The sequence below is a fragment of the Lepidochelys kempii genome, chromosome 10 (genome assembly GCF_965140285.1).
Source record: "Lepidochelys kempii isolate rLepKem1 chromosome 10, rLepKem1.hap1, whole genome shotgun sequence".
Classification (NCBI taxonomy): domain Eukaryota; kingdom Metazoa; phylum Chordata; order Testudines; family Cheloniidae; genus Lepidochelys; species Lepidochelys kempii.
The window spans coordinates 38,378,240-38,405,225 of record NC_136389.1 but is presented as its reverse complement, the minus strand read 5'-3'; the positions used below and the strand labels follow the sequence as shown (position 1 = coordinate 38,405,225).

The 26,986-nt window shown below is 42.5% G+C and overlaps 1 protein-coding gene across 4 annotated transcripts in view; it reads right to left on the bottom strand.

Moving 5' to 3' along the window:
- Positions 1-13,320, bottom strand: part of CRAMP1 (cramped chromatin regulator 1) — a 121,095-nt gene extending 107,775 nt beyond the window's left edge. For 2 of the 4 annotated variants that reach the window (XM_073362972.2, XM_073362968.2), the window contains exons 1-2: positions 10,744-10,826; positions 9,939-10,288 (exon numbers count right to left, since the gene is read on the bottom strand). In XM_073362972.2, coding sequence (XP_073219073.1) covers positions 9,939-10,288; positions 10,744-10,793 — 400 coding nt within the window. In that variant the 5' untranslated portion in view covers positions 10,794-10,826. Of the gene's footprint in view, positions 1-9,938; positions 10,289-10,743; positions 10,952-12,851 lie in introns of those variants that run through there. The other 2 variants (XM_073362971.2, XM_073362970.2) reach the window with 2 other exon arrangements.
- Between the last annotated feature and the right edge of the window lie 13,666 nt (positions 13,321-26,986).

Below are 26,986 nucleotides of genomic sequence, written 5' to 3'. Positions count from 1 at the left end.
ATATGCTTAGGTTTAAAAATAAACTATTGAATAAATATTTGAAAGCAGCTTTTCCATTTACCTACCAACTCTGGAATTCAAGATTGTGTTCCCCATACAAGAGTTGGGGACATCGGACCCTAATAGCATTGCAACAGAGTACAGGGAATTGAACTGTTCTAGGTTTATTACATTGTGCAAGGGAAAGAGAAACCTGAATGCAAAACTTAAAGGAAAGCGTGACTACTTTTGTTTCAAAAGACTAATGGTTACTAATTTGGGGTGTTAAAAATAGTTTTGCTTTATATTTTAAATAAGGTAATTTTGATTCAAATGTAACATAGAATATTCCAAACTAACTTGTTTAAAAATATTTTGTAAGAAAATTTGAAATTACGTATTTTTCTTTTGAGTGTAACTGTACAATATTTCATATGAAGTGCATAGTTAACACAACAACAATTTTAAGACTGTTTCTTATGGTCTCCTAGTTTAGACTTTATCTTTCAACAGAAAATTATTACTACCTTGGGGGAGTGTGTGAACCAAAAGGAGGTTCAGTCTATCAGAAGTAGAGAAAAATCAATTTAATTTTTAAAATACTTTGCAAATAAACTACTTTTCTATCCCCTGAACCTAAACTCACACATTTATAGAAAAGTTTGAAAGATACAAAAATTGTGAAATAAACAAAATCCCCAAAAGGCTCGTATTTTGACATTAAGACTTGATAGCTTTTTATAGCAAAACCATTTGGCACTGCTAATAGGTGGCTCAGAAGAAAAAAAGCGGTTTTAAAACCAAGAATTGCTTATCAAAAGAGACAGATCTGAATGTTTTTTTCTAATATGTTATTTGAAAATGACATTTCAATCTATCATTACTATAAAGATTTCTCTCAAAAACATAGATAGAGCCCTGCAAATCTGAGACATCTGCTTTATATCCACAGATATCCGTGGACCATGTTTTGCAGACCAGATGCAGATACAAATTTTGTATCCGCACCGGGCTCTAGACTTAGGGGGAGATCCTGTAGAGAATCTATCCCTGGGAATCAAGATCCTAGTCTTCAAACCTCTAGCCAACAAGGGGAATTCAAGTCTATCCTCTTTTTGCAAAATCCTCCTCCCTCATTACTGTGCACAATGCTGTTCACCAGCTAGTTGCCACAACCTACCCTAGTGTGGCTGCATTGCAGTGGGGATTATCCCTATCACATAACTTTATAAAGTATTTTGCATGAAAGGGACTGAAGAAAATGAAGATATTCATGCATCATTATGTTTTGCCTCCGGAAATCCATGATTTAAGTTCTCACAATACTACTTATATATATTTTTTACACACACACACACCCCTCTCCATTGAATCTCGCCATCCGTCACAAAGTTGTTGGATACCGGAAGAGGAATATTTCAAGAATCTCAGTTAGGTGTCTATTCTAAAAAAAACATTTATAAAAGGACCTCATTGCAGATGAGGCACAGAGGCTATTCTTGATCTGTCTGTTGACATCAAGTTACATGAGTCCCAAGACTGGTCATCCCACATGATCATATCTCTGACAATTCCTTCCACTACCCTACACATGAGAGAAAGAACTCTTGCACAGTAGGTAGAAAGCACCGAGTTTGGAAGCAAGAGTTCTTAGCATTTTGTTCTTGTGCTACTAATTGTAAAGGCAGAAGTTTCTGTACATGCTGATATTTGCAATGACCTGTGAGGTACGAGTCCAAACAAAACTACACGTATGAACCCTACAACACTGGTGTTTTGGCTCCATTTACTCATTTTGTTAGTGCAGTGGTCCCTACACATTTATAAGCCTGGTAGTACTGGTACACGAGACTTCTGTGACTGGTGCTTTGGGCCCCACTGCCTAGCTTCACCATGTCCCTCTGTGCTGGGTCTTTGGGCCTGCCTTTCAATCAATTGTGCAAGTTTAAACCTCTATAAATTCTGGACAGTTGGTAAAACCTAGTACTTAGCCTGGTAAACAAGTACACGTAAATTAGGAGGTCGGAAATCACATTAGGCTGAACTGGACTCAATTTTTAGTATTTCGTCTGGACTTCAGAAAACAGCCATTTTCCCTCTTGTGTGGTTTGAGTTTCATCCTCATGATCTTCATGTTCTGATTGCGAGAACCCAGATATTCTACTTAGAAGCATGAAGACAGAAAATTTGCTAAAAAAATTGCACTAAAAAAAAAATCTAAGGATTGAAATGCAAAAACCTAATGTGCACGTTAGAAACAATGGAATATTGCATACATCAGATACAATAGATGAGTCAGAGACAACACTGGTGTCTCATAAAGGCTAGTCACGAAGAGTTCTTCCATCCAGGCTCCAAACAGCAGCTTAATGTTTGGTCTCCGACACCCCCACTGGCACCTTTTAAAAGTCAGAAAATTCACAGCTTCACCTGATGGGTCCTGCATACAAAGGGTCACTCTCCACTAGAGTCCCTCCTGTACCAGCCTAACTGAACATACGTTAGATTAAGCTCCCCTTATCCACATTCTACAGGCCAATATTAAAATGAGTACAGTATGCAAAATGCCATCTTCAAGGGTCACTTGTCAGCTGCCTGCTGAACATCTACCAGGTATATCTGTTGGAAAAGAATGTGGTTTTTACTGTTATTCGCATAGAACAAGGGCAAAATTAAGAGTTAAACATGCTTTTGTCTCCATTTCCTAAAAGGATATCTACTGAATACCATCTTTTAAGACATATGGAAAGATTATTTTTGAACAATCTTTTTAGATGTTTTGGCCTTTCATTATAGCAATCAGTAACACTAAGACTGCATATAACTTCTTCAGAAGTACTTCTTAGCTGAAGGATTGTATTAGAAAGACTATGGTAGAAAATTCCTTCTTGGCTCAGGAATTTTATGTAAGCCCTTGAATTAATTTAATAGTCCAGCACAGTTACATAGCAAAATACTTATCCCTATTGCCCAGGTGCACTTGTGTAAGGTGTAAAGGTTTACGTTTCAGAAAGGTTACAAAAGCATCCTGCTACTTTTATAGCGATATCTTTCTTGTTGAAAAAGCAACCAAATGCAAGACAGGTGTTGAAATTTCCTCACTGCTCTCCAAACAAATAAGTCCCATTGTTAAACCGCAGTCAACTTCCTTTCATTGGCCAGAGATAACACAACAAACACTGCAGTGAAAAAATGAATCTATCAACCCAACAAAAAGCATGTACTTCAGGAATTCAGCAAAGCATCTTGACCTGTGGGGCAACCCTCCAAAGCTGAAGCCTAGATCTGATTTGCTTTCTGCTCAGAGAGGGAAAAGCAGCTCCAGCTAGGAATAGGATAAAAAGCAGGGATGGCTGATGCTTCATTTTGAGTATTTGCCCTGTAATGGGAAAACTAATTCATAGCCTGTTTGCCTTCTACAGCAAATGGCATGGGCCTCTCACAAGTACAAGTCTAGGACAGCACTAGCCCCCTGGATATGTTCACACCGCTGTTTTATTACTGACACTTGATGCTTCAAACAAGGCAATTAAAAGGCCAATAAAGATGAAGCCTAATGGCGAGCTTCTTCCATCTCCCCTACACTACCTGCACAAATCAAACAGCTGAAGTGCAGCTAAATTTGTTTCAGTATGTCCCATTCTAATTGCTGTCAGGGAACTATACACAAAAAACATAGTTAGACGCATTCCCTACACCAGTGGTGTTCAAACCGTAGGTTGCGACCTACTGGGTCAAGGCAGCTCTGGTCAGCACCAGCAACCGGACCGTTAAGTCCGGTCAGCAGTGCTGCCCGTCTAAAGCGGGCTAGTCCCTACCTGTTCTGACACTGCACTGCGCCCCAGAAGCGGCCAGCAGCAGGTCTGGCTACTAGGCGGGGGGGCCACAGGGCTCCATGTGCTGCCCCCAGCCCGAGCACCAGCTCCACACTCCCACTGGCTGGTTCCCAGTCAACGGGAGTTGGGGGTGGAGGGTTGTGCCTGCAGGCGAGAGCCGCAAGGAGCTGCTTGCGCGCCTCCGCCAAGGAGCCGGACCTGCTGCCAGTCGCTCCCGGGGCATAGCGTGGTGTGAGGATAGGCAAGAAGCCTGCCTTAGCACCCCGCTGCGCTGCTGACCGGGAGCCGCCTGAGGTAACCCTGGTTCCCAATCCCCTGCCCCAGCCCTGAGCCCCCCCCAATCCCAGAGCCCCTTCCTGCACCCCAAATCCCTCATCCCCAGCCCCACCCTAGAGCTGGGCCCTCAGCCCAGAGACCTGACTCCCTCCCACACCCAAAACCTCTGCCCCAGCCCAGAGCCTTCTCCCACACCCTGAACCCCTCATTCACAGCCATACCCCAGAGTCCTCACCCCAACCCTCATCCCCAGCCCTGAGCCCCTCCCATACCCCAAACCCCTCATCCCCAGCTATGTTGGGTCACAGGCATCAATAATTTTCTTCAACTGGGTCGCCAGAAAAAGTTTGAAAACCACTGCTCTACACAGTACATACTTTAACTAGTGCAGAGATATACATGGCTAGTATGGGCATGGTACATCTGCATACATTGTACATCATTTTAAATAAATGTGGCATGAGGCTCCCACCCACAGTAAATCAGCATTCACTTGCTCTCACATTAAAAGAAAGGGCTAAGAAGAGGTGTGCATTTTAGACACCAGCACTAAGCATACAACTGAGTGCTCATTTGTATTTTCACCTTGGAAAATTACTTAGCCAGTTTAAGATATGACAGAGATACTGTTAAGTTTATGTGAGCACTTCAACTATAATCTCTTTCGCTTACACACATCCCTTACAGGATTTTATAATATGGCTGGGGGGAAATGCAATCAGACAAAAAAAATCATTAGCATACAATGGCTTAGCCGGGAAGAGGTTTTTTTATGACAAAATTTAACATAAAATCTAGCTAAGTTGTACATACACAAAGTTGGGATTTATGGACATATTGTGTGTCAACCCACCTGGGGCATAGTTTATTTTAAAAAGTATCATTAGACAGCATTCCTTATTAACTTGTTATAATTAAGGATATGATTTAGTCATGGAGTCTGATTTTACCAGACCTCTGTGGCTTTAGCTTCAGCAGTGAGTGGTGGGGATGGAGGTGGGGCAGTGCACCCCCCGCCCAGCTGTGGCAGGAGCTGGGGCTGTGCTTCCCGCACCACCACAGCTTTGGCTCGGGCTATGTGACCACTTTCCTCTCCCCGGGCATGGACCTGTGCGCCTCCCCACCCCCTCACCCCAAAAAAAAGAAAAAAAACAACCCTGCAGCTTTGGCCAGGGCTATAGCCAAGGCTGTGCCTCCACCTCCCTAAGGCTGCAGTGTTTCAGCTTTCATCCCTTACTCCTTCCAACTCTCTTTCTCCCCGTTATATTTAATAAAGTCATGGACAGGCCATGACTCCCATGAAGTTTTGTTTATTGCCCACAACTTATCCCTGACTTTTACTAAAAATAATCATGATAAAATCTGAACCTTTTGTATGTTAAATACTATAAGTTATATCCTTAAGTGGAAAGGTACAGTTCCCATCAGTGTTCCCCCTAAACCACATGGCTGTGCAGCCACACCCCTTACTGACATGCACCAAGTGCAACTCAGAGTCTTGTAGGCAAGGGAGCTGCACTTTGGTGCTACTGTTTGGGGGGTAATGAGAGAGGTTCTGCAGAGCTCTCCTATTCCCTGGTCATTTTCAGAACAAGGAGGAGGGTGCAGTAATAAACATGGAACACAATGAATGAGAGCAAGTCAACAGGGAGGAAGGAAATGGACTGATTGAATGAAGGGATAGACTGAATTAGACAGGAGAAAGGAGGTTTTAAACAGTTATTCATTATCCAGAGATAAAACCAATTTTCAAAGCTCAAGGATAAAATTAAAAAAAAAAAATCAAATATCTCAAAAAGGTTTCCTGTTTGCATGAGTGTAATTTACAGTTAACCAGTGCCCTAATACATGTCCTATAGCACATGCAACTCATGGAGGCCCGAGAATCAATTTGGGGTTCCTCTTTCTAGTGAATTTTACAGGAACAGCTACAAAAGAATATTTAACAAGATGGAGCATTTTCATTCAATCCACTCCTCCAGCTGAACAACTTTCTGACTCACAGGAACTACTACTGAGGAAGCAAAGAACACCATTTAGCCCATTGGGACTAAATCTGGAACAGTAGTGCTGTAAAATGCTTCCAAACTTCTGGAAGAAGCTTCTATCTTGGGTGATCCATCAGAGGGCTACTGTCTCCTTACATTCATTCATTCATTCTCTGAACAGAGAAATGGGTTAAGTGCAGGAATGAAGACCACTTAACTTTGCCTCAAAATATAGCTGCAATATTTAGCAAAGACTACAACGCTCTTAGTATTCATTTTTGCCAAGATGCTCACAAAAGAGTTACTTATCTGTTACACACAATGCACTAGATAAATCACTCAGCAAGTGAAAAAGTGGGCCGGAAGAAAAAAACAGAATTGATGCTTCACTTCAAGATGCGTTTATGTCACCTCTTTCCCTAAAACTGCAAAATGCAACAACAACTCAGTGTGCTACTGGAGCAAGAGCTGCAACCCAAGAATCCAACTGGAAATACATTCCTACTTATTTTAAAGTCAAAGTTCCCAAGAGATTTCCTTCTGCTGAACAGAATTGGAGAAAGAGGATGGATAAAAAGTTCCTTAAACTCCACTGATTCCTCTTCAAACTATAGTCAAACTATTTTTCCCCATCGCTTTTAATTATATCCTAAATATAAGTTTTTTATTTATATAATTGGTTTCCTAAAATGATATGCCCAAACAGCACAAATAAAATTGATTTTCTTTTTAAACCAAAAGACAAAAGCACATCACTTACAGGTAAATCATAACAAATAAATGATGAGGCCCAACCAATGCACTGTGACAAGCTACTATTTAAAAGCAGGGCTTTGGAGCAGAACCTGCGGAGCAGCTCCAGAGCAGTGGAGCTGCAGGTTTTTGCCTGGAGCTGGAGCAGAGCCGGAGCACAGCTCCAAAGCCCTGTTTAAAAGAAATTAAATGCCATGTTTAATGACTGTACCTTTGCTAATTTCCCTCCTGACACCCTCTCCACATATTCTCAAGTGAGCGTTCTAAAGATTCTAAAAGAATTCTTTAAGAATATTTGGAAAGGTAATCATGAGTGTATTAGGGATGTAAGAGTTTAGCCGGTTAACCAATAAGCTTGATGCTTACTGGTTTCTCTTAATGGTTAAACTCCACCCAGGGTCCCAGCAGCCACGCAGCAGGAGTCCCTCCAGACTGCCAGGGTTCATCACAGTTGCCAGCCCTGCACCCAAAGTCCCAGCTGCTGCCCTGCTGCCACCTGGCATCCATCCCGGTTGTCAGGGGACCAGCAGCAGGGAGCCCCATGTAAAATGTAGGAGTGCTGCAGCACCCCCCCCCCCCCCAACCATAGTTCCCCAGGTAAATGTTTAACTGTGTAACCGATAGAACTGTAATCTAGAACCGATAGAACAGCTACTGTTTTTAAATGTTATTTACATCCTTAGAGTGTATTATTTGAAGATCATAACACAAGGTGGATTTCTGATATGGTCCAAATGTAGCTGCAGAATGGCCAGTGTTAACATGGTCCTTGCAGCAGTCATCTGGCAGCAACATGCCAATGGAAAGGCTTGAGCTCTCATAGCAGATCCAAAGGTTTGAGGAATCCTACATGAGTACTGCAGCAAAGCACAAAGCACTGACCATAACCAGCTCAGATGCATAATTTTTTATGGGGGTGGGGAGGAAGGGTTTGGGTATGGGATGGAAAATGAGAGAGAGCAGCAATTTTTAGCTCCGTTTTCTTTAAAAGCCTCCTCCCTTCAATTTGTTTCCTGCAGGAAGCTCACACTGTGTGGTACTTCACTTGGAAAGTAAACCCCTTTACATTTTGATCACAAGACACGTTGTTATCACAGATAGAATTTAGACGAACCAGTAAAATGTTTCAGAGCCTACATCTTTGGACATAAAGAATTCAAATTCGGAAGCATCCCATACTCCACAGCTCTATTCTCTATGATTCTGACAGATACAACGTCAGCCATATCAGAGGAACCACCTCCAATGCCTTCACAGCAAAACTAGCCAAGTGGAGTTTCTAGCTGCTCTCAATTTGAAATGTGTTATTGACGGTCCTCAATGATCGAATAAAATTCCCCAAAACATGGACAAAATAGAGTCAGGTACAGTGACTTGTTTCTATAATTACTGAAAAGATTCTAGTCATTATATTCGCAAAAAGAAAAGGAGTACTTGTGGCACCTTAGAGACTAACCAATTTATTTGAGCATGAGCTTTCGTGAGCTTGTAGCTCACAAAAGCTCATGCTCAAATAAATTGGTTAGTCTCTAAGGTGCCACAAGTACTCCTTTTCTTTTTGCGAATACAGACTAACACGGCTGTTACTCTGAAACTAGTCATTATATTGTACTGTGCATAACTTTCTTTTGTTAATTTTAGTATGTGAATCTTAAAATAAATGGAGTCTGCTGATTTAGTGTAAGCAAGGCTATTTCAAGCCATTCCACTGTTCTGAAAATGTGTGTATGCATTTAATGTATAATATACACAAATACATACGCATTTACCATGCTGATTATGGAACATATACATCCCAGAGATATAATACATTAATACCACTCACAATCCTTAAAATAATTAGCTGCATCAAAGTATTCTTCTGTTTATTTTGTTTGTTTAAGTGCATTGGGGAGAGAATTATCTAGGCTTCTCAGTACTAGGCACCACACATTGAAGTTCTGCTGAGGCTTTAAAAGATTAAAGTAGAATTTACTAACCTATAAAAAGTACTTTCATAAACTTTACAAAAATATTTGCCATACAACATACTTAAATTTTTGTTTAAATACACCTTGCAAAGTTATATTTTATTTATTTTTAATGCAAAGCTAATATTGATTCTCAGCATTTTTACCTTCTGTATACTATGTGAAGATTCAGTAATTGGGAAAGAAGAGATAAGGTGACCTCTATAACATATTTAAGAAGTACCAAGTTATTTTTAAAGGACAGATGGAGGTAAAAATTGCTTACTCAGATAAAAAGGCTAAGAACAAAAACATTACTTATCCTCAAAATAATGAAAATACACTTAAGTATTGGTGCCCAAAAGTAACTAAAATTATATCCAAGTATCACTCAACTATAGAGCCAGGTGTCAACCAGAAAGCACAGTTTGCACATAATAGAACCAAGTCTCTCCAATACCCTTTCCCCTGTTCCCTCTATATAGGGAAGCAACAGCTCTGATGAAGTCATCCATGGAACTAAAGTAAAATAACTAATCGAAGGGGTTAACATATAAGTGCCCTGGACTATTCTGAACTAGTAACACACTAGCAGAGGATGCTGCACAGAACCTAAGGCAACATGGTTAGACATATTTACAGTATGTACATTTCAGACATGTTTCCAAAGCCAGAGCTCTTTGTTGCAATAGTCTCACAATTTATCGTGTGGGGGACAGACTGCAACCTCTCTTTCAGATATTATCCTGCACACCCAATAAATATTCTGTTATAGCCCAATGCTAGTAATTGTGTGTGTAATCACCTAAATGAACCCATTTTGCTACATTCTAATTTATGAGCCAAAATAAAGGAATTTAGTGAGGATTAAAACAGAGTAAATACAGGTGTTAAATACCCTCATTGATATTAAATGGAGAGCAGGGAAATATCCATGCACACATCCAAAGTGCCCATTTTTGTAACTTAAACATGACAGTGGGCAGCATTCAAGCTGAAGCCTTGAGACACAAAGAGGAATTCAGCTACTACAAGAAACAAAACAAAAAACATCACAAAAGATAGCATCTGCAGGACAAAACTGTCAGCCTCTGAAAATGCACTTGACCCCCACCCCCACCCCTTAGGTGTGTTTTAGGGGTGACAGAATACAGTACCTTTTCCTTTTGCAGTAGTGCTGCTGCTATTGCCAACTGAGCAGGATGCCTGAGAATCCTTCCTTAACCTCTTGCTCTGAGGTCTGACACTGGACCTGAGAAAATGATGCTGGTCCTGGCTGTGGGAGGGCTGGAGGGAAGATGGGGCTTGGGGTAGATTGGGGCTGGATGTGGGGTTATTAGTGTTGTTGTTAATAATCTTCTCTTCTTTCTTTGTGCTGCTCCTGCCTGGAGCTGCCTCTCCTCCTCTTCCTGCCCCTTCTTCCAGGGACTCCTCATCTCCTCCTGCTCGCTTGCCTAGCTTTTTCACCCCTTCCTCACCGCTGCTGTCTCCCAGCTTCACTGTCATCCTGTTGGGGAGGAGAGAAAGAAAAGAGGGGGGCAAAAAGTCAAGCCACAGACCCCCACTAGAGAGGGAGGAAAATCCTTGAGCTGAGAGGGGAGAAGTTTAGCTGCAGAAATTCCTCTCAACATGGCCGCCGTTGTTTGTTACTAAATCCCCTTTCGTTTGCTGTCCCGACCCAACAACCTGTGCCGAAGGGTGGGAGGGGAAAAGCCCCATAGGAAACCCCCCAAACCACCCCAAAAGGGAGCCAGGCTCCCCAGCAGACCCCTGGCACCTTCCTGGAGGGATTAGGAGCGCCTTTGGCAAGGAAATTGACAAGCCAAACTCAGGCGTTTGGAAGCGCTCGATAGGCACACACACAGAGAGAAAAAACAGCCACCAAAAAACCCACAGCGAAACAGGGGGAGCGCAGAGCAGGGACGGGGCCCCTAAAAGTGACTCGCCACCATCCCCTCCTACCCATTGTGCTGTTCCTCTGGCCCAGGGGGGCTCTTCTTTCTCCTCACCATGGAGCCGAGGTGATCCGACCTGCTGAGGGGGGGAAATTCATATTCCTAGATGCAGCAGCAGCTACTCCTCTCTGTCTCTGTCTCTCTCTGAGGCTGGGACTGGCCAAGGCTACAAAGATTTCCAACTCCCCCCGCCCCCGCCTCCAAATTACTAGGCACCTTTCTGCTTTACCCTAAGCTGGAACTTTTTCCCCAGGAAGGTGGCAGACCGTCAAGTACACAATGAGCCCAAAAGCTCTGGTGTCTTTGCAAAGGAGCATCGCTTTGGGGGCTGATTGCCTGTCAACGTTTGCATTTTAAAAACGGCACACCGGGAGAGGATTTGGCTTTCCAAATCCAAAAACTTTGCTTGCTACGTCATCAACTTCCAGCATTTTTATACTTATTGTAAGCCCCCCCATCCCAATTAAAAAAAAACCTACAAAACGCTCAGATCCAAACATTTGCTGTTGTTTTTTTCAACCCTAAAGGAAACCGTTCAGCTCAGAGATTCTGCAATCACTTTGCCAAGTAAAAAGTTTAAGCACATAGATTTGTTACAAGTCCACTTGACTGGGCTCTGCTGCCACTGAAATGCATTATACATCATCGTTAATTCCAAAATTGGACCCGCTTTGGACCCACTGTAGCCGATAACCTGACCACTCGCTTTGCTTTGGTTCATAAATCTGCTCCATTTTAAATTCAGTGGAAAATATCACACTACACACGAAAGTTTTAGACAGTGAGACTTTTAGCAGATTTAATTTTTACAGAAAGGAAATATATTACAGACACTATATCTAAAAACAACAAGACTACACCTTTCAATAAAGACGCCATACTAAAATAAAACAGAACGATCTGGCAACAGCAATGCAATTGCCTTATCACAAAACCAGAATCCATAGTCCAACTTAAATTAAGAAAAACTAACTACCAACAAAAAAATAAAATTCCAAGTAACAAAACTAAAACATTTAATACACACTGAAGTGAATACAGAAAAAGCAGACACGAACATAATGCATTTGTAAAGGGAGTCTGTTGGCTGCACAACCTTTTACAGTAGTGATTTTGTTTAAAAAGGGTGACAAAAATACATATTTTTCTCTCTATGCTTTAAATTAAGCCATTATATTTACAAGTGTAGAATTATTCTGGAAAATGGTCTCTGTCAACAGCGTACACAACTGGGCTGAACTACACATCAAGGCACTTAAACCCTGAATACATATTAAATCGTGGTAAGCGATTCACCTGACAAACCACCTCAACTACAGACAACAAGGCAATTTACAGTTTGCTCTTTAAAAAACAAAACCAAAACCACTTTACCTACTAATAAGACTAGGGGTGTATGATATTTAAGGGGGGTTTCAATCCCTTTTATTAAAAGAGGGTAGTTACAAGCCCACCATTTGTTTCATGGTCACAAATTAAACGAATACATCCTCCAACGACCAGGGCAACAGGGAAGAAAATGTACCCTCCCCACCAGAACAAAATCTGCATAATGAAAGTCAGTGTAATGGCTACTGAAGTATCAGGAAAAGCAAGTCTCAGTGTAACCAACAGTTTCTTTTATAAACTGTTCTGGCTAAAATCTCTCATGCTTATCACAGTGCAACTCTCCTCCCAACCCACACACCCAGCTGTTGTCGCGTAACTTTCTTCTCCACATTACACTCGTTTTCCCCTTTCCTCTAAAACGGAAAGATCTTGACACCTGTATAGCCTTTGCTTTTCCATATCTTCATGCTCTGCTACCCCTTCCTCTGGTAAAACCCACACTCCCCTCTATGGGCACTTCTCTTCTTTCCAAAAATTGTATTAAGACTACAAAACTGTGTTTTAATAAGGAGTTGATCTGTGGTTCTTCAGTCCTCCTTTAGAGCCAAAGACACATGAGAGGGAAGACAGCGGCAGTCTTCAGGTCCCACGGGGCAAAATGCCGGTCCACACACACAAATATAGATGCCAACTTTTGGTTCCTGAAATCGCTCCTCTCTTTCCTGATGCAGAGATTCCCCCCGACCCAGATCACACTAGAGGCCCCATCTCCTAATGAAGCTTTACCTGATGCATCAATACCGCGCTGCAGCCTTTACGCCCCAGGTTTTCCGGTCGATCTTCTGGCTCTGGCAGCCCCAGGACCCCCCCAGCTGCACCCCAAATCCGCCAGCTCGTACAGCTGCCTCAGCACGCCAATATCCTTCGGTTCCAGCTGTCCCCCCACACCCCAGTAGTTTCTGCAGCAGCCCGTGCTCTGCCGGAGAGGCGAAGCCGGCTCCCCCAAACACGGCCTCTGCCCCCGGCCGGCGCAGCTGGCCGTTCTCCGCGGGCCCTCAGGCCCCCCCGACCAGAGCAGCAGCCCCCACCCCTCAGCTCTGGAGCTCGATCCTGCAGCGGGCCGCGTAGAGGAGTCCTGGCAGCGGGACGCGGTTCCGCTTCCTCGTCGCCCTGAGGCCGGCGGCAGCGGGGGAAGCGCGGCAGGCAGGCGCGGGCCCAGCTGAGAGCGCGTCGATACCCCCAGCTCCTCCCTCCAGACCCCAAACAAACCACCCCATTGGCCGATGGAGAACGGGCGAAAGGCGAGAGGCGGGGTCCCGGCCACACCGCTGGCCAACCAGAGAGCGGCGCGCGGACGGTGACGCAACCCGAAGGCAAGGGGACAGGCGGGATCTGGCCAGGCTAGGCAGGGGTGGAGCGGGACAAAATCAAGAGGCTTTGATTGGCCGAGTGAGGGCCAATGGCGATACTTGAGGGCGGGGCCTGAATATGGAATTTCCTTCAGAAGCGTCCGGAAAGGGGTGTGGCCTATGAAATTGGCATTTCCCAGCATGCAGTGTCGCACTCTGGTCGGGCCGTTGCCAGCACTGTGGGGACAGCGTCTTAGGTACCGGCGGGTTCTGAGGTCTTGTCATGTGGGAATGGTACATATCCGGGGAAGAACTGTTGTCTTCCAGAACTGAAGAAGAAACATAGCAGCCCGCAGAGCAGGGAGCTGTATTAAATATTATCCCCATCGAGGATGGTGTAGCTGTGTTAGGGCAGTGTCTTTTAACCTTCCCAGAGGCTGTACCCTTTTCAGGAGGCGGATATGTCTTGCATGCTCCCAACTTTCACCTCACTTAAAAAGTACTTGCTTACAAAATCAGCCATAAAACTGCTAAATTATTAGTTTTATTATTACTGAAAAACTGCTTACTTTCTCATTTTTACCATATACTTATAACATAAATTAATTGGAATACAAATATTGTACTTACATTTCAGTGTATAGCCTATAGAACAGTATAAACCAGTCATGGTCTGTATGAATTTTTAGTTTACTGACTTCGCTAGTGCTTTTTATGTAGCCTGTTGTAAAACTAGGCAAATATCTAGATAAGTTGAGGTACCCCCTGGAAGACCTCTGTGTACCCCCAGGGGTAGTCCTGGTTGAGAACCACTGTGTTAGGGTTTTCTGCCACTTGGCTATACTGTGCTTAAGGGTACTGACTGAGGTGGTCACAGTCAAAGAAACTGCATCTCTTGTGTCACTGCATGAAGGGAGCTCTGTAGCCAGTCCAAATCTGGTACAGAAGCCTGATCCGCTGCTAGGTTATCTGCAACCTACCATGTACAAGGGGTATGTGATGTGTCAGAAGTAAAGGTAACCTAACTAGTGCCAGAGGATAACAAAAAAGGAAAGAAAACAGTGAAGAAGAAAAAAGCAACAAATGCTGCAGGATCAATCCCATCAACCTACCATTCCTCAATGCCAGAAGCGCTGACTTCCCCTCTTTCCTGTGGGTGCGCGACCCGCCTTCTACCCCCAGCCCCGCCCCCGTTCCAACCCCTTCCCCTAATCCCTGCCCCAGCCCCACCTCTTCCCACCTCCTCTCCTGAGCACACCACGTTCCTCCCACACCCTCCTGGAGCATGCTAACGCTGCCAAACTGCTACTTGGCGGCAGCTGGGCAGTAAGCGCTGGGAGGTAGATGGAGGGGCGGGGACACAGTGTGCTCAGGGGAGGAGGAGGTGGGGCAGGGGATGCAGAGCACGCACTAATTTTTCCCCGTGGGTGCTCCAGCCCTGGAGCACCCATGGAGTCGGCGCCTATGCTCATTGCCCCAGAAAATTTCAGCTTTGGCAGACCTTCAGAATGGAGAGAGTAGAAGCAGAGCTTTGCAAGATTTCACATTGCTAGTAAATTCCACCAGGAAATTGGAGCCATCCAGATATTGTCTTTAAATTATGCTGTGGGGAAGGAGGCAGAGTATATCTTAAAATCCTGTGATTTGCTGATGATAGTCACAAAGATGACCATTAAAGAGTTCTGGCTATGTTTGATGCATACTTTGTACCCCAGAGAAATGTGGTTTATGAAAGCATGTGTTGTCAGCAGAGAATTCAAGAACCAGGGAAATCTGTTGAATCTCTTATAAGAGCTGTGCATGCCTTTCTGGAAAACTGCAATTTTAGGACTGTAAAACATGAAACTATCAGAGATAGGTCATTGGCCTTACCAATAAAAGCTCTCACTTAGCTACAGTTAAAGATAGATTTAACTCTACACACAGCTGTCTAGATCACAAAGCAGACTGAGCAAATGCAGCTGCAAAACAAAAGGCAGAAGCAACTTGAAAAACTAGAAAATAGCTAAGAAACTGTAGAGAGACACAGTATGATTGCTGAAAATAATTATAAAACCCTGGAAAAGTCCTAGGCAAACTACAAAACCTTTCAGACTAAATATACAAGATGTGAAAATATTCATAGCCAGAGAGAGGTATGTCCAGCCAAAGTTAAAAGATGTAATAAGTGCAAATAATATGGACATTTTGGAGCTCTTTGCTGCAGTAAGACAGTCAGGGAACTGACAGTTAAGAGCTGTTGTTTTGGGATTGATCATGTGATGACACAGAGCCTGAATGGAGAGTGAAACTAAACATTTATGGAAAAACTATTGACTTTAACAGTTACTAGGAGTAGACGTGACAGACGTATCACAAAGGACATATAACCACCTTCAATCCCTCCCAGAGCTGAAATCACTTACACAGTCCTGACTAGCCGTAAAAATATTCTGAGCAGCATGCACCAATTCACCACAGGAACAACTTTCAAAGATGAAAGCTTTGCATTCAGCATGCATGTGATCAAAGGATCAAAGACCAACAACCTTCTCAGCCACACCAGCCTTAATGGGCCTAGTGAGAAGGGTGTAAGAATTTGACTGAGTATTTGGTGATATTGGACTTTTGAAAGGAGATACGGTACAAATGACTTTAAGATATAATCCTGAATCATATAGTGTACATACACCTCACTGGATTCCTATCCAATTGCTTCATAAAGTGGAAACTGAGTTAAAGAGAATGGAATGGATTGGCACAATTGATAAAATCTCTGAGCCAACAGCATGGTGAGCCCCAGTTGTACTGATTACAAAAACATGGAAAAATATAAATCTGTGTGGATCTTAAAAGACGTAATGTAGCAGTTGTCAGAAAAATATATTCCCAACACTGGATGACTTCTTCCCCAAAATGAAAGGTGCTACTGTATTTTCCAAGATGGATTCTTTTAGTTTAAGAGAATGCTAATCAACCTACATTTATCAAACCCTCTGGGAGATTTTGCTTTCAAAGATTATTTTTGGGATTACCAGTGCATCTGAAATTTTTCAAAGAAAGATGGCAGAACTGTTAATAAACACAAATGGAGTTGTAGTTTTTGTGGGTGATATTTTGATATATGGGTCATTGAGGTAAGAACTTGACAAAACCCTCAGTTTAATCAGTTTAATCAGTCAGTCTGGACTGAAGCTAAATAAGGAATAGTCCATTTTCCACCAACACCAGATCAAGTTTTTGGGACAGACAATTAACAAAGATGGAATCAGTCCTAGCCCTGAGAAAGTAAAAGCAATTTGAGAATGAATGCACCAATGAATGTACCAGGACATCTTGGCTCTGGTGGCCACATCAAGAAATTGCCTTCAAAAGGGTAAAAGAAATTATTTCAACATCACCAGTTCTCAAGTACTATGATGTGAACAAACCGACAATGGTCTGTGTGGATGCAAACAGCTATGGCCTAGGTGGTGTATTGTTGCAACAACATGGATCTGTGTGGAAATCCAGTGCATTTTTCCCTTGCACACTCACAGAAGCAGAAAAACTACATGCGCAGATTGAAAAGGAGTACAAGCATAGGGGCACGTGAGAACTTTTACTTATATCTATGTGGATTGGATTATTTTTCACTGATAACAGATCATAAACCACTTGTAACACTCAATAGAGAAGACCTGGATCAAGCACTGCTGAGATACCAATATCTTGTGATAAGGTTAATGCAGTTTTAACCTAAATATGTTCATGGGAAAAATCTGGTAGTAACAGATGTGCGGTCACGGAGCCAAGCATTGCAATCAACTATCCATGAGCTTGAAGATAACATAAAGGTGTACGTTGATGCTGTGGACTCATACAGAGTAGAAAAGAGATTACTACATCATTTACAAAAGGTGACCTTGAGAGATGTCACTCAGAGAGCTGGTGACTGTGTTTGTGTTAAACTGGATGGAGAAAAAGGAGGGAGAACTTCAGCTGTCATAAAGAAAAGTAATCACCCTAGATCTCTAAGGTGCCACAAGTACTCCTTTTCTTTTTGCGGATACAGACTAACACGGCTGCTACTCTGAAACCTAGATCATATGTGATTGAGACTGACAGTGGAGAGTTCAGTAGAAACCGTTGACATCTTGAGTTTGTTCCTCAAAGGAACAACCAACAGAGCAAATTCTACAGTTGGTGAATGCAGAACAAGAAGACTCAAAGATTCCAAACTGACCTCAGCCAGTCATTGCAATTAATGGATAGCCAGATTATCGAGTTGTTACGTGTTTGGGTCATGTAAACCAGTATGATTCAGAGACACTTAACAGACTGAACTTCAAAGATAGTGTGATAATGTAAATGTTGTAAATGGTAGGAGTGTAAAACTGAACGGAGAGATGTGATGGAATGCTAAAACTATATTATAATGTTCCACCACTAGGTGGTGTCATGCATAGCATTCCTTACCTGAACTGGTAGCAGCCATATCTGGCAGTGCATTAAACTATCTTGAAGAGAGCACATCTTTTGTATTTCTCTCCATGATCTGTATCCAGTCCAAGTCTGGTACAGAAGTCTGACCTGCTGGTAGAAGCCCTGCAACCTACTGTGTACAAGGAGAAAAGGAGTACTTGTGGCACCTTAGAGATCTAGGGTGATTACTTTTCTTTATGACTGTTAGTCTCTAAGGTGCCATAAGTACTCCTTTTCTTTTTGCGAATACAGACTAACACGGCTGCTACTCTGAAACCTGTGTACAAGGAGTACATGACACTCTCCCTTTCTGTGCCTAGAAACATAATTTTTCTTTAACAATGAAGGCTGAAATCATCATATCCATTTGACCCCAGGAGCTGGGGTTTTAAGGAAAACAATAATTATCATGAGACTCATGACAAAATCATGAGAATTAGCAACATTGGTCCCTGACCAACGTGTATAAGATGTGTAGCCCTGGATAAGATGGCTCAGATATTTAAGTATGAAGTGTTTAATTATTGAGCATGTTATCACATGTTCACTGTGATGTTAATATCTATGAGTGGAGGTGCTGATGGCAATAGAAGTTTTACTTGCTTAAGAATTAGAAGATTTGACCCTCTAACTATCTTTCAAGGGGAAGAGCTGCCAAGAGTGCCTATGGCTGTTTATGTTCCTTTTCTGCCTGAAGTGGCCCTGATATACCTCAGAAGTCTCAATTTTTTTCTCAACTTTAAAATGTGGGATTTTCTTGGTGTTTGGTTTTAAATATTCTCCTGTGAAAACTGCAACTCACTCACTGTAGTGGTGTGTTTAAGAGCCTTCTGGAAAGTAACTAGCCTTTAAACTGAAGTCCTTCCCAATCCCCTGGGACCAATTGCTGGAGTCTCAGATAACTGACCTTTTTGGTTTTGCTACCATCTATCAGAGACTTCTTTTTCTGCTGCATGCAGCAGAGAGATAGGCTGGTCCAGTGGATAGGGATCTAGCCCTGAGAGACCTAGGTTCTACTCCCTGCCCCCATGGACTTCCTGTATGACCTCAGGCCAATGCCTTAAGGACAGAGTTTCAAAGGTTTTTGGGGAACCTAAAGATGCAGCTGGGCATCTAGTGCGGTTTACAAAGCACCTAACCTTAGCACTTTTGAAAATCCCACTAGGTGCCTAAATACCTTTGAAAATCTGGCCTTTAGTATCTCTGTGCCTCAGTACTCCATCTGTACAATGGGGGATAACAGCACTGCTCTACCTCAGAGGGGCTGTGAGGAGAAATAGTTTAGACAGTGTGAGGTGCTCAGATACTATGGTGATGGGGCCGCATAAGTACCACAGAGAGAGTGGGAACTTCTCTACTATCACTGCTATCTCTTCCCTTGGTTTTGGCCCCTTCCTTTCATGTACACCCCTCAAATTTCTTTCTTTTCTGAATGTAAACTTGGCTTATAGGGCTTGGATGTATTTCTTCTGAGTCTCCTGCAGATGCAGGGGAGGGCGTGGGGGGGAGGGGGTTCTTCAACACTCCCCACCTCCTGTATGAAACTCAGGGTGGGGACAGGAGCCCCCCACTCCCCTTAAATGGTGCCCCTGAGTACCAGAAATCCTCTCTTGGGCTAGTGTTTCCTTTTTTTTTTTAAGCACCAATCCTGCAACAAGCTCCATGTGAGCCTAGATTCCCTACACTCTTCACTGAAGTTGGGGTGTGCCAAGACAGATCCAGTTGTGGGATCCAGCCCTAAGTCTTTAATATTGTTTTGACAATGAAGTTTTGGAATTTTGAGCAAAAATGACCTATGTAATACTGTAACCCTATTTCCCTGGTCTTGTATTAAGACATACCATTTTGGGGGCAAGACTTAAAGAACTTAAAAAAAAAATCAACATTGAGGAAGTCAAAGCATACAAAATATTATGCAGTTGTAACAATCTGAGAATCATCCAGAATGGCGTAGAATAGCGTGATAAGTCTCAAACCTTAACAGAATTCTTGTTCCTTCTTGGGCAAAATTTCTCAGGTTTTATTTATTTATTTTTCCCTTCTCTGTTTCTTAGCCATGGAAGCCACTTAGATTAAACAGAGGTTTCCTAAAAGTACAGAAAGGAAACGACTAATATCCCTACTTTAATTTATAGCATCTTTCCAATTTGCATATGGAAGAGAATGTGGTAACATGGTAATGCAAAAGGTTCATAAAAGATTATTTCAAGCTTGTGATTTACTACAAGCCACTTCTGTTCATCTGGAAATGATCCCCTTTGAGACTGGTCATATGTTTGATTTAAACCTATTGTTGAACATCCACCAGGGGAATCCTTAGTGGAAGCTGACATCTTATTGATCACCCAGTTTCCTCAGAGGCTTAGGATAATGTAGAAGCACATATGCGTACCAGTTTGATATGCCCATCAATGACCAATTTATTAAAACAGCCCTACTGTTAATATGGTTGGTCGATTTACCTATTGAGGTCTGATGTCCAGTTTGTGATTTCTTTGCAATAAAAAGTGAATGTTCCCAAGTTGAAGTCTGATTACATAATATAATTATAGTGTATTCCCACAGTCCTTGAAGGATAATACAGTGCAGAAAGTACATGCATCCTGAGATCTTACTTGCTTAAGACTAAGGTACACAGTATAGAAGAAACAAGAGGCATCTGGTGTCAAACCCACTTAAACTGATATATGACCATAGTAGCAAGAGTATTTACATAACCACAATGGAGGAAGAATTCTATTGAAAAGAAGCCTACACCTCTGGGATTTGGTGATTAGAAATTAATCAGCTATACAATAAACTCTCCTCAAGAACAGAAGATGACCAGATCTAGATGAGTGGTAAAGCCTGTGACTTGTCCAGATCTATAATGTGTTGTTAAAAATTTAAACTTCAAGGGAAGGAGGTGTTCAGGGGCAGACAGAAAAGATATAGAGATATGGTCTTTAAAGAAGTCTGTGTCAGCCAGTAGCTTTACAATGAAGCACAGACAGAGTTGCCCAGAGGGAGGGGCAATACTATAGTATAGTATACTGCCCCGTGGCAGTATACTATACTATAGTATTGCAACTTTTTTTTATGGAAGGGGCCCCTGAAATTGCTTCGCCCCAGGCCCCCTGAATCCTCTGGGCGGCACTGTTTCTAACCCTTCTGGCTGTGGATAAAGCTTTAAAATGTGACCCAGTGCACTCTAAAGGCTCAAAAAGCAGAAGGCAAATAAAAAGAACACCACGTCTATTATTTTTACATAATTTCAATATTTTAAAGCCAATCTAATGATTTTTGATGAGCCTGATTCATGATTTTTGAACAATTGGGGTTGTCAATACTGTGAAAGTGACTTGAAAGTGTCAGTTTCACTCCTGTTTAAAGTCAATTTCTAGTCTATTATTTGTATTGGCTTAACACCCCTAGAGCCCCAGGCAGGTGCAGTATAAACTTATGGTGCCTTGCCCTAGTAGATTGTTTCCAAAAGTTAAATGGTCTATTCCAAGTTTGGTGAACTGCAAAAAAGTAACACAAAGTAATCTAATTTTTTCTATAATTGTTTCAGTTATTGTATTCAAGAGTTCAATTGTTGTATTCAAGAGTTAGTAACAAAGTAAGAATATACATTACAATTTTATACCTAACCAGTGTCCCTTAAATGGCTTGGCACAAGATGTCAGAACATGTTAGTATTAGAGTTGACTGAGTCTAATATTTATTTAATTTTCTTTCTTTATACAGGAATTAGATAGAGTGCTTCTGTCAGCTAATTTCTAAGTTATAATCTGCAAAAATACTAGAGTTTTCAGGTGCCTAAGTAACCCCTGGAATTACGTTTAAATTGCCCACCCCCCAAATCTGAAATGGCGCCCTTACTGGTACTTACCACATAAGTGTTGTGTTATAGCATTTTTCATGCGCAGTGCTTTAAAAAGGTGGGTAAGCATTAGCTCCACTTTGCAGATGGAGAAATTTAGATTTGTTCTATAATTAAATATTACTTGGTGTTTTACATCCCCTTTTGTAAAAGTCCTGAAAAATGCCATATCAGTGGCAATAACTGTAACCTGATACGCCAATTAAAAAGGGATTTAGCTACCAAAGAAACATTGAAAATTTGGGTTGCTAAACCTAGATTATGTAACTAAATTAGTAAACTCTGTGGTTGAATCAGATTATAGTATAGTTCAGTGTACAGTTTAAGGTTTACAATAAATAAAAATACTGCAGTCTTTATTTCTACCCTGCAGTCTTTATTTCTACCCTGTATTCTATTCTGGTTATAACCTGGCTTGATTCTGGCCATGTAGGTCACACCAAACAGTCTTGGAACTTACCTTCACCGCAACCAAATTTAACAACTGTCACAGGAAATGTTGCTTTCTACATTTGTTATTTTTTTAGTGCCATAAACTTACATTGTGTTTTACAAACCTAGAAGAAGACATGTTCATTTCCCCAAGGAGCTTACGGTCTATGGCTCTGATCCTGCACACATGCATATAAGTAAGTTTATACACTTGAGTAGTCCCTTTGACTCCAGTGGGACTAGTAATGTGTGAATTTACTCATGTGTAAAATGTTTGAAGAAGTGGAGCCCAATAAAAAAAGACATTGGGTAAAAGCTGAGATTAGGCACGGTGCTAGGGGGTTTTGAAGATGGTTGAACATTTTTGCATTCCTTTTTATAGCAGACAGGGTCCAAGAGGACATACTTGTGGTAAGCTTTTACACCAGCACAAAACAAAATGGAATTCAACTTTAATGTTATATTAACATAATTCCATTGTTATGGCAGCAGTGTAATTTTGGTTTGTTTCACATCCTGTATATTTTATTGTATAAATTAAACAGAAAAATATATTAAGTTGCACATTTAACAAGAAAAACAGGAATAGAACAACTTTGCTGCATTGAACATGTATAGCATTGCTGTAGGAACTTAAACCCTTATATGTCCTAACTCTAATTTAATCATGCAACCTCAATGTTGCGTCAGGTTTTTTTAAATTCAGTTTATTACATGTTATAATATTTGGCAAATAGAATGTCCTCGTAAGCCCTTTCTTAGCTATTAAAGAGAGCCACCAACATGGTAAACATCTTTCTATATTTTTCCTTTTTGATTGTCTTATGTTTGATGCCATGAAATCTCATTCATGGCTCATTCTTTCCTCTTAAAATATTTTCAGTTGTTTAATGTGACAGATGAGAATGGACTGTCCTTCTATAAAAGAGGCGGTCCCTGTCCTTTCCTATTCAGGTAAGAGAATTTAAACAAGTGGTCAAATCTCCACTGTTATTAATCCATAGAATGTATTAAATAGAAAGCACGTGGTTATATAGACATAACTAGTTTTTCAGTGCTCAGGGTCATGCGTTCAGAACAAGATGAAGCATAGTAGGTGTTGCTAGGGCTTGTACACTGCTGAAGCATGTCCAGCACCTATCCTTGTATGTATTGTTCTTGTAGCTGTGTCAGCCCCAGGATATTAGAGAGACAAGGTGAGTTAGGTAATATCTTTTATTGGACCAACTTCTGTTGGGGAGAGAGACAAGCTTTCACTGTGACACGCTGAATATTTTTCCCAGACCTGAAGAAGAGCTCTGTGAAGCTTGAAAGCTTGTCTCTCTCACCAACAGAAGTTGGTCCAATAAAAAGATAATACCTCACCATCTTGTCTCTCTGTACCTAGCCTGTCATTCAACAGGGGACTTCAGATTTTCTGGGCTGTTAATCTGGCACCTTTCACAAGTACAATAACAAAAAAAAAACAATAATAATATGGAAGGAAGGATGGTTTTGTGATTAAGGCTAGATTGAGATTTAATTAATCTGTTTTGTGTACTCAGATTGTAAATTGTTTATGGCAGTAACTGCCTCTTACTATGTGTTTGCACAGTGCTTATCATGTTGGGGCCCCTAGGTTGGGGGATTCTAGGTCCTGCTGACATACAAATAATGCTATTTTAAAGGGACTGCTGAACCTCGAAGAAAATCTAAAACCAGTTGATGCCTTCTTGAGTTCTGGATGTTTGTGCACCCTGAGCTGTATGTCTGTTTTGAACCCCCTACCCATTTTCTCCCTCCCCTTGCATTTTTGGTTAACTTATGGTGTGGAGTCATTAACTTTTTTTCCACCTGTACCCCCAAATCATCAAGTCTTTCCTTCTTGATAACAAACTGTCTTTTTCTACTGTGACCACATAATCCCAGAATCCCTTTGACTGTTTCTGCCATAAAGGGAATACTGTAATACATCATTTACATTACATTATCATGTAAGGTGACACTTACATTCAGTGCATATAAATCTGATAATTTCTCATTTTAAATTATATCTATAATAGTATAACTATGTTCTCTGTGCAAATTTTGACCCTAATCTTTCAATCTTGTATGCATGGGATTAATGTGACTTCAGTGGGGCTAGACGGTCACAGGGGTCTGCTCAAACAGAACAATTTTAGGACTGGGGTCTTGATGAATTGCACACTTTCCCCTGCTATATTTTCAATAAACATACTTATGGCAGCTATTTAGATTTTTATCACAAAAGCTTTGATGCTGTAAACATATTTCATATAAACTGCTTTCCCCCACCAAAAAAAAGAGACCTTTTAGGGGTCACAAACAAAAGGTGGTGAAACACTGATATTTTACTATAAAATATTATTAATTATTTGTATTAGAGTAGTGGTCAGAGGCCTCAGTTAAGTCAGGCCCCACTTTGTTAGGCACTGTACAAACACAGAGTCAGACACTTCCTGTTCTCAAGCGCATACAAACTAATGGCCTTGTGATGGGGCGGCTGCCCACCACTGGAGGACAAGGGATTAAAAGCAGCCCTAGGGAGGCTGCGCTGGAGGCAGCCAATCAGAGGAGAGCTGAAAGGAGCAGCCATTCAGAGCCAAGTAGGACCATATGAAAAGGGAGCTGCAAGGCTGAGAAAGATAGTTCTCTGCTGGGAGCCCAGGGAGGAAGGACTGTGTCCCTGAAGGGCCAAAAGAACTGCCAGTACCGTGGACAGAGCCGTGCTGCAAACAGGGGATGAGGAAGTCAGAGACAGCTCCTGGATGGTTGCGGGGGCGTTTCAGACTGAGGCCCTAATGCAAGGGTAAAGAGAGTGCTGGAGCCACGTGGGAAGTGGCTAGACCGTGGACTGCAGTTTGCCACTGGCAGGAAGTGGCTAGATCATGGACTGCAGGTCCCCTGGAAGGGGGGAGCACAGATTGTGACATGGCTGGAAGGCTGTCACTGAAGAGGATGCTGCAGCCCTTGGAGACGCATGGATCCAAGAGCAGGAGTCATGGTGGCAATACACCACCTGAAGGGGGCACACTCAACTGCAGAGCTAATTTCCAAGACAGGCTGAGGAGGCACCAGAGTGGTGGGTGGACCATGTTACAAGTGGTGGAGAATGCAGACAGCACAGTCACCCCTGATAAGGGGAGGACAGAGACCTGGGGGGACAATTGCCTAAGTACAAGGGAGATTGAGAGACTAAAGGAAATATTGAAGGTGGGGATGATGGATCCGGAGTATGCAGAGGTCTTCTTTTCAGAGCGTTATTGCGCCATCCCAGGTTGGACACCGGGGTCAGTACCTCAGCAGAAAGGGACTGACAGATAGCAGGGAAGGCTGAAGGCCCTGCTGCAGGAAATCCTGGAGAACAAACAGAAGCAATGGGAGGCACAGTGGTACCGCTGGACTTATCTGGGGCAGCTGGTTAAAGAACAGCAGGCCCTGATAAAGCTCTTGTGGAGAGAGGTTAATAGAAGCGGCAGAGACCAAGAAGTGAAGCCAGGCACCAGGGCCAGGAGGCCGGTGGCTGGGCTGACTGATTGTTATGCCTGCAGGTGGCAAGGACACTGGAAAAGAAATTGCCCCTACTGGGATGGGGGACTGAAGCCTCAACCAGAGAGTGGGAAGGAGCGAGAGCCCAAGAGAGTCCGCCCTGTAAGGAGAACAAGGAGGGGCATGTTGGGCCTGTGGGCAACAGGGGTACCTACAGAGGGAGTGCCCTTAAATAAGTTACAGGGTCAAGGTTAGCCTAGGGTAAGGGGCTGAACAAGGGAAGGACTATGGGGGGTTGATAAAGAAAAGAACCAGAAAACAACCCTATAATCATGTAAAGCTAGGCTTCTGTCTTTTTTTCTATGCTTATCTGTCTTCTCTCTAAGGTTATGGGTAGAAGGAATGTGAACTGTGTGTAACCTGTACTCCCCGTTTTGGGGAAAGAATTCCTTATACAGATAAGCCTCCATGTTCATACCTACCCCAGAACTTCAAACAGACTGGGTTAACCGGCTTGAACTGGAAGAGATATCACACTGTATGTTGAACCAGGCTATAAAAGCCCATCTCTGTTCTTTGTTCAAGGCTTCACCATATTCCTCTGTAAAGGAATTGGTGAGCCCTTCAGCTGTCGTACTTGCTAGCATTAAAGTGCCTCACTTTATCAAAGAGCCAAGACTCTGTGTTTTGTTTGGCTAATACAGAAGTCCAGGGAAGGCTACCCTCCTAAGCCTAGACGGGAAGGGAAACCTTTTTCCCTAACAATTTGGGGGCTCGTCCGGGATTGCCGCTTCTCCAGACCGGTGGACGGTCGGGACTCTGAATCCTTCTTGACGGCACCTGGATTGCTTTAACCCTGAAGGCTTCCCGTCTCGCTTCCACCCGCCGCTTCAGCGAAATAAGGCATCCCTAAAGGCACTAGGGTCCGGACCTATTGGTGAACACCGGCCGGTGGGAACTTGGTGAGTTCTGAATTTTTCCTTTGCGATTGTCTAGACAACAGCCGGGGGTTCCGTCTTTGGGAAAAGATGGGGGGGGTCCAGTAGAACTGTTGATCCTTCAACGCCTCTGGGCTATATGTTAAAACATTATGATAGGGATATGAAGGCCTTACAATCGGATGGCAACAAAGCTTTGTATAAGTTTATATTTCTGTGTCAAGGTCCCTGGGTGGGAATGACGCAAGACGACCCGGAACCAGGAAATCGCTGGCCGGGGGAGGGAACATTTGAGTTACATAACATTGTTCAATTACGAAAAGTATTGTATGATTTGCAACCGTGGCAATGTAAGTATTCTGATGTATGGATAAGGGAGGCCGAACGGCGCAAAAGTGCCAGTGT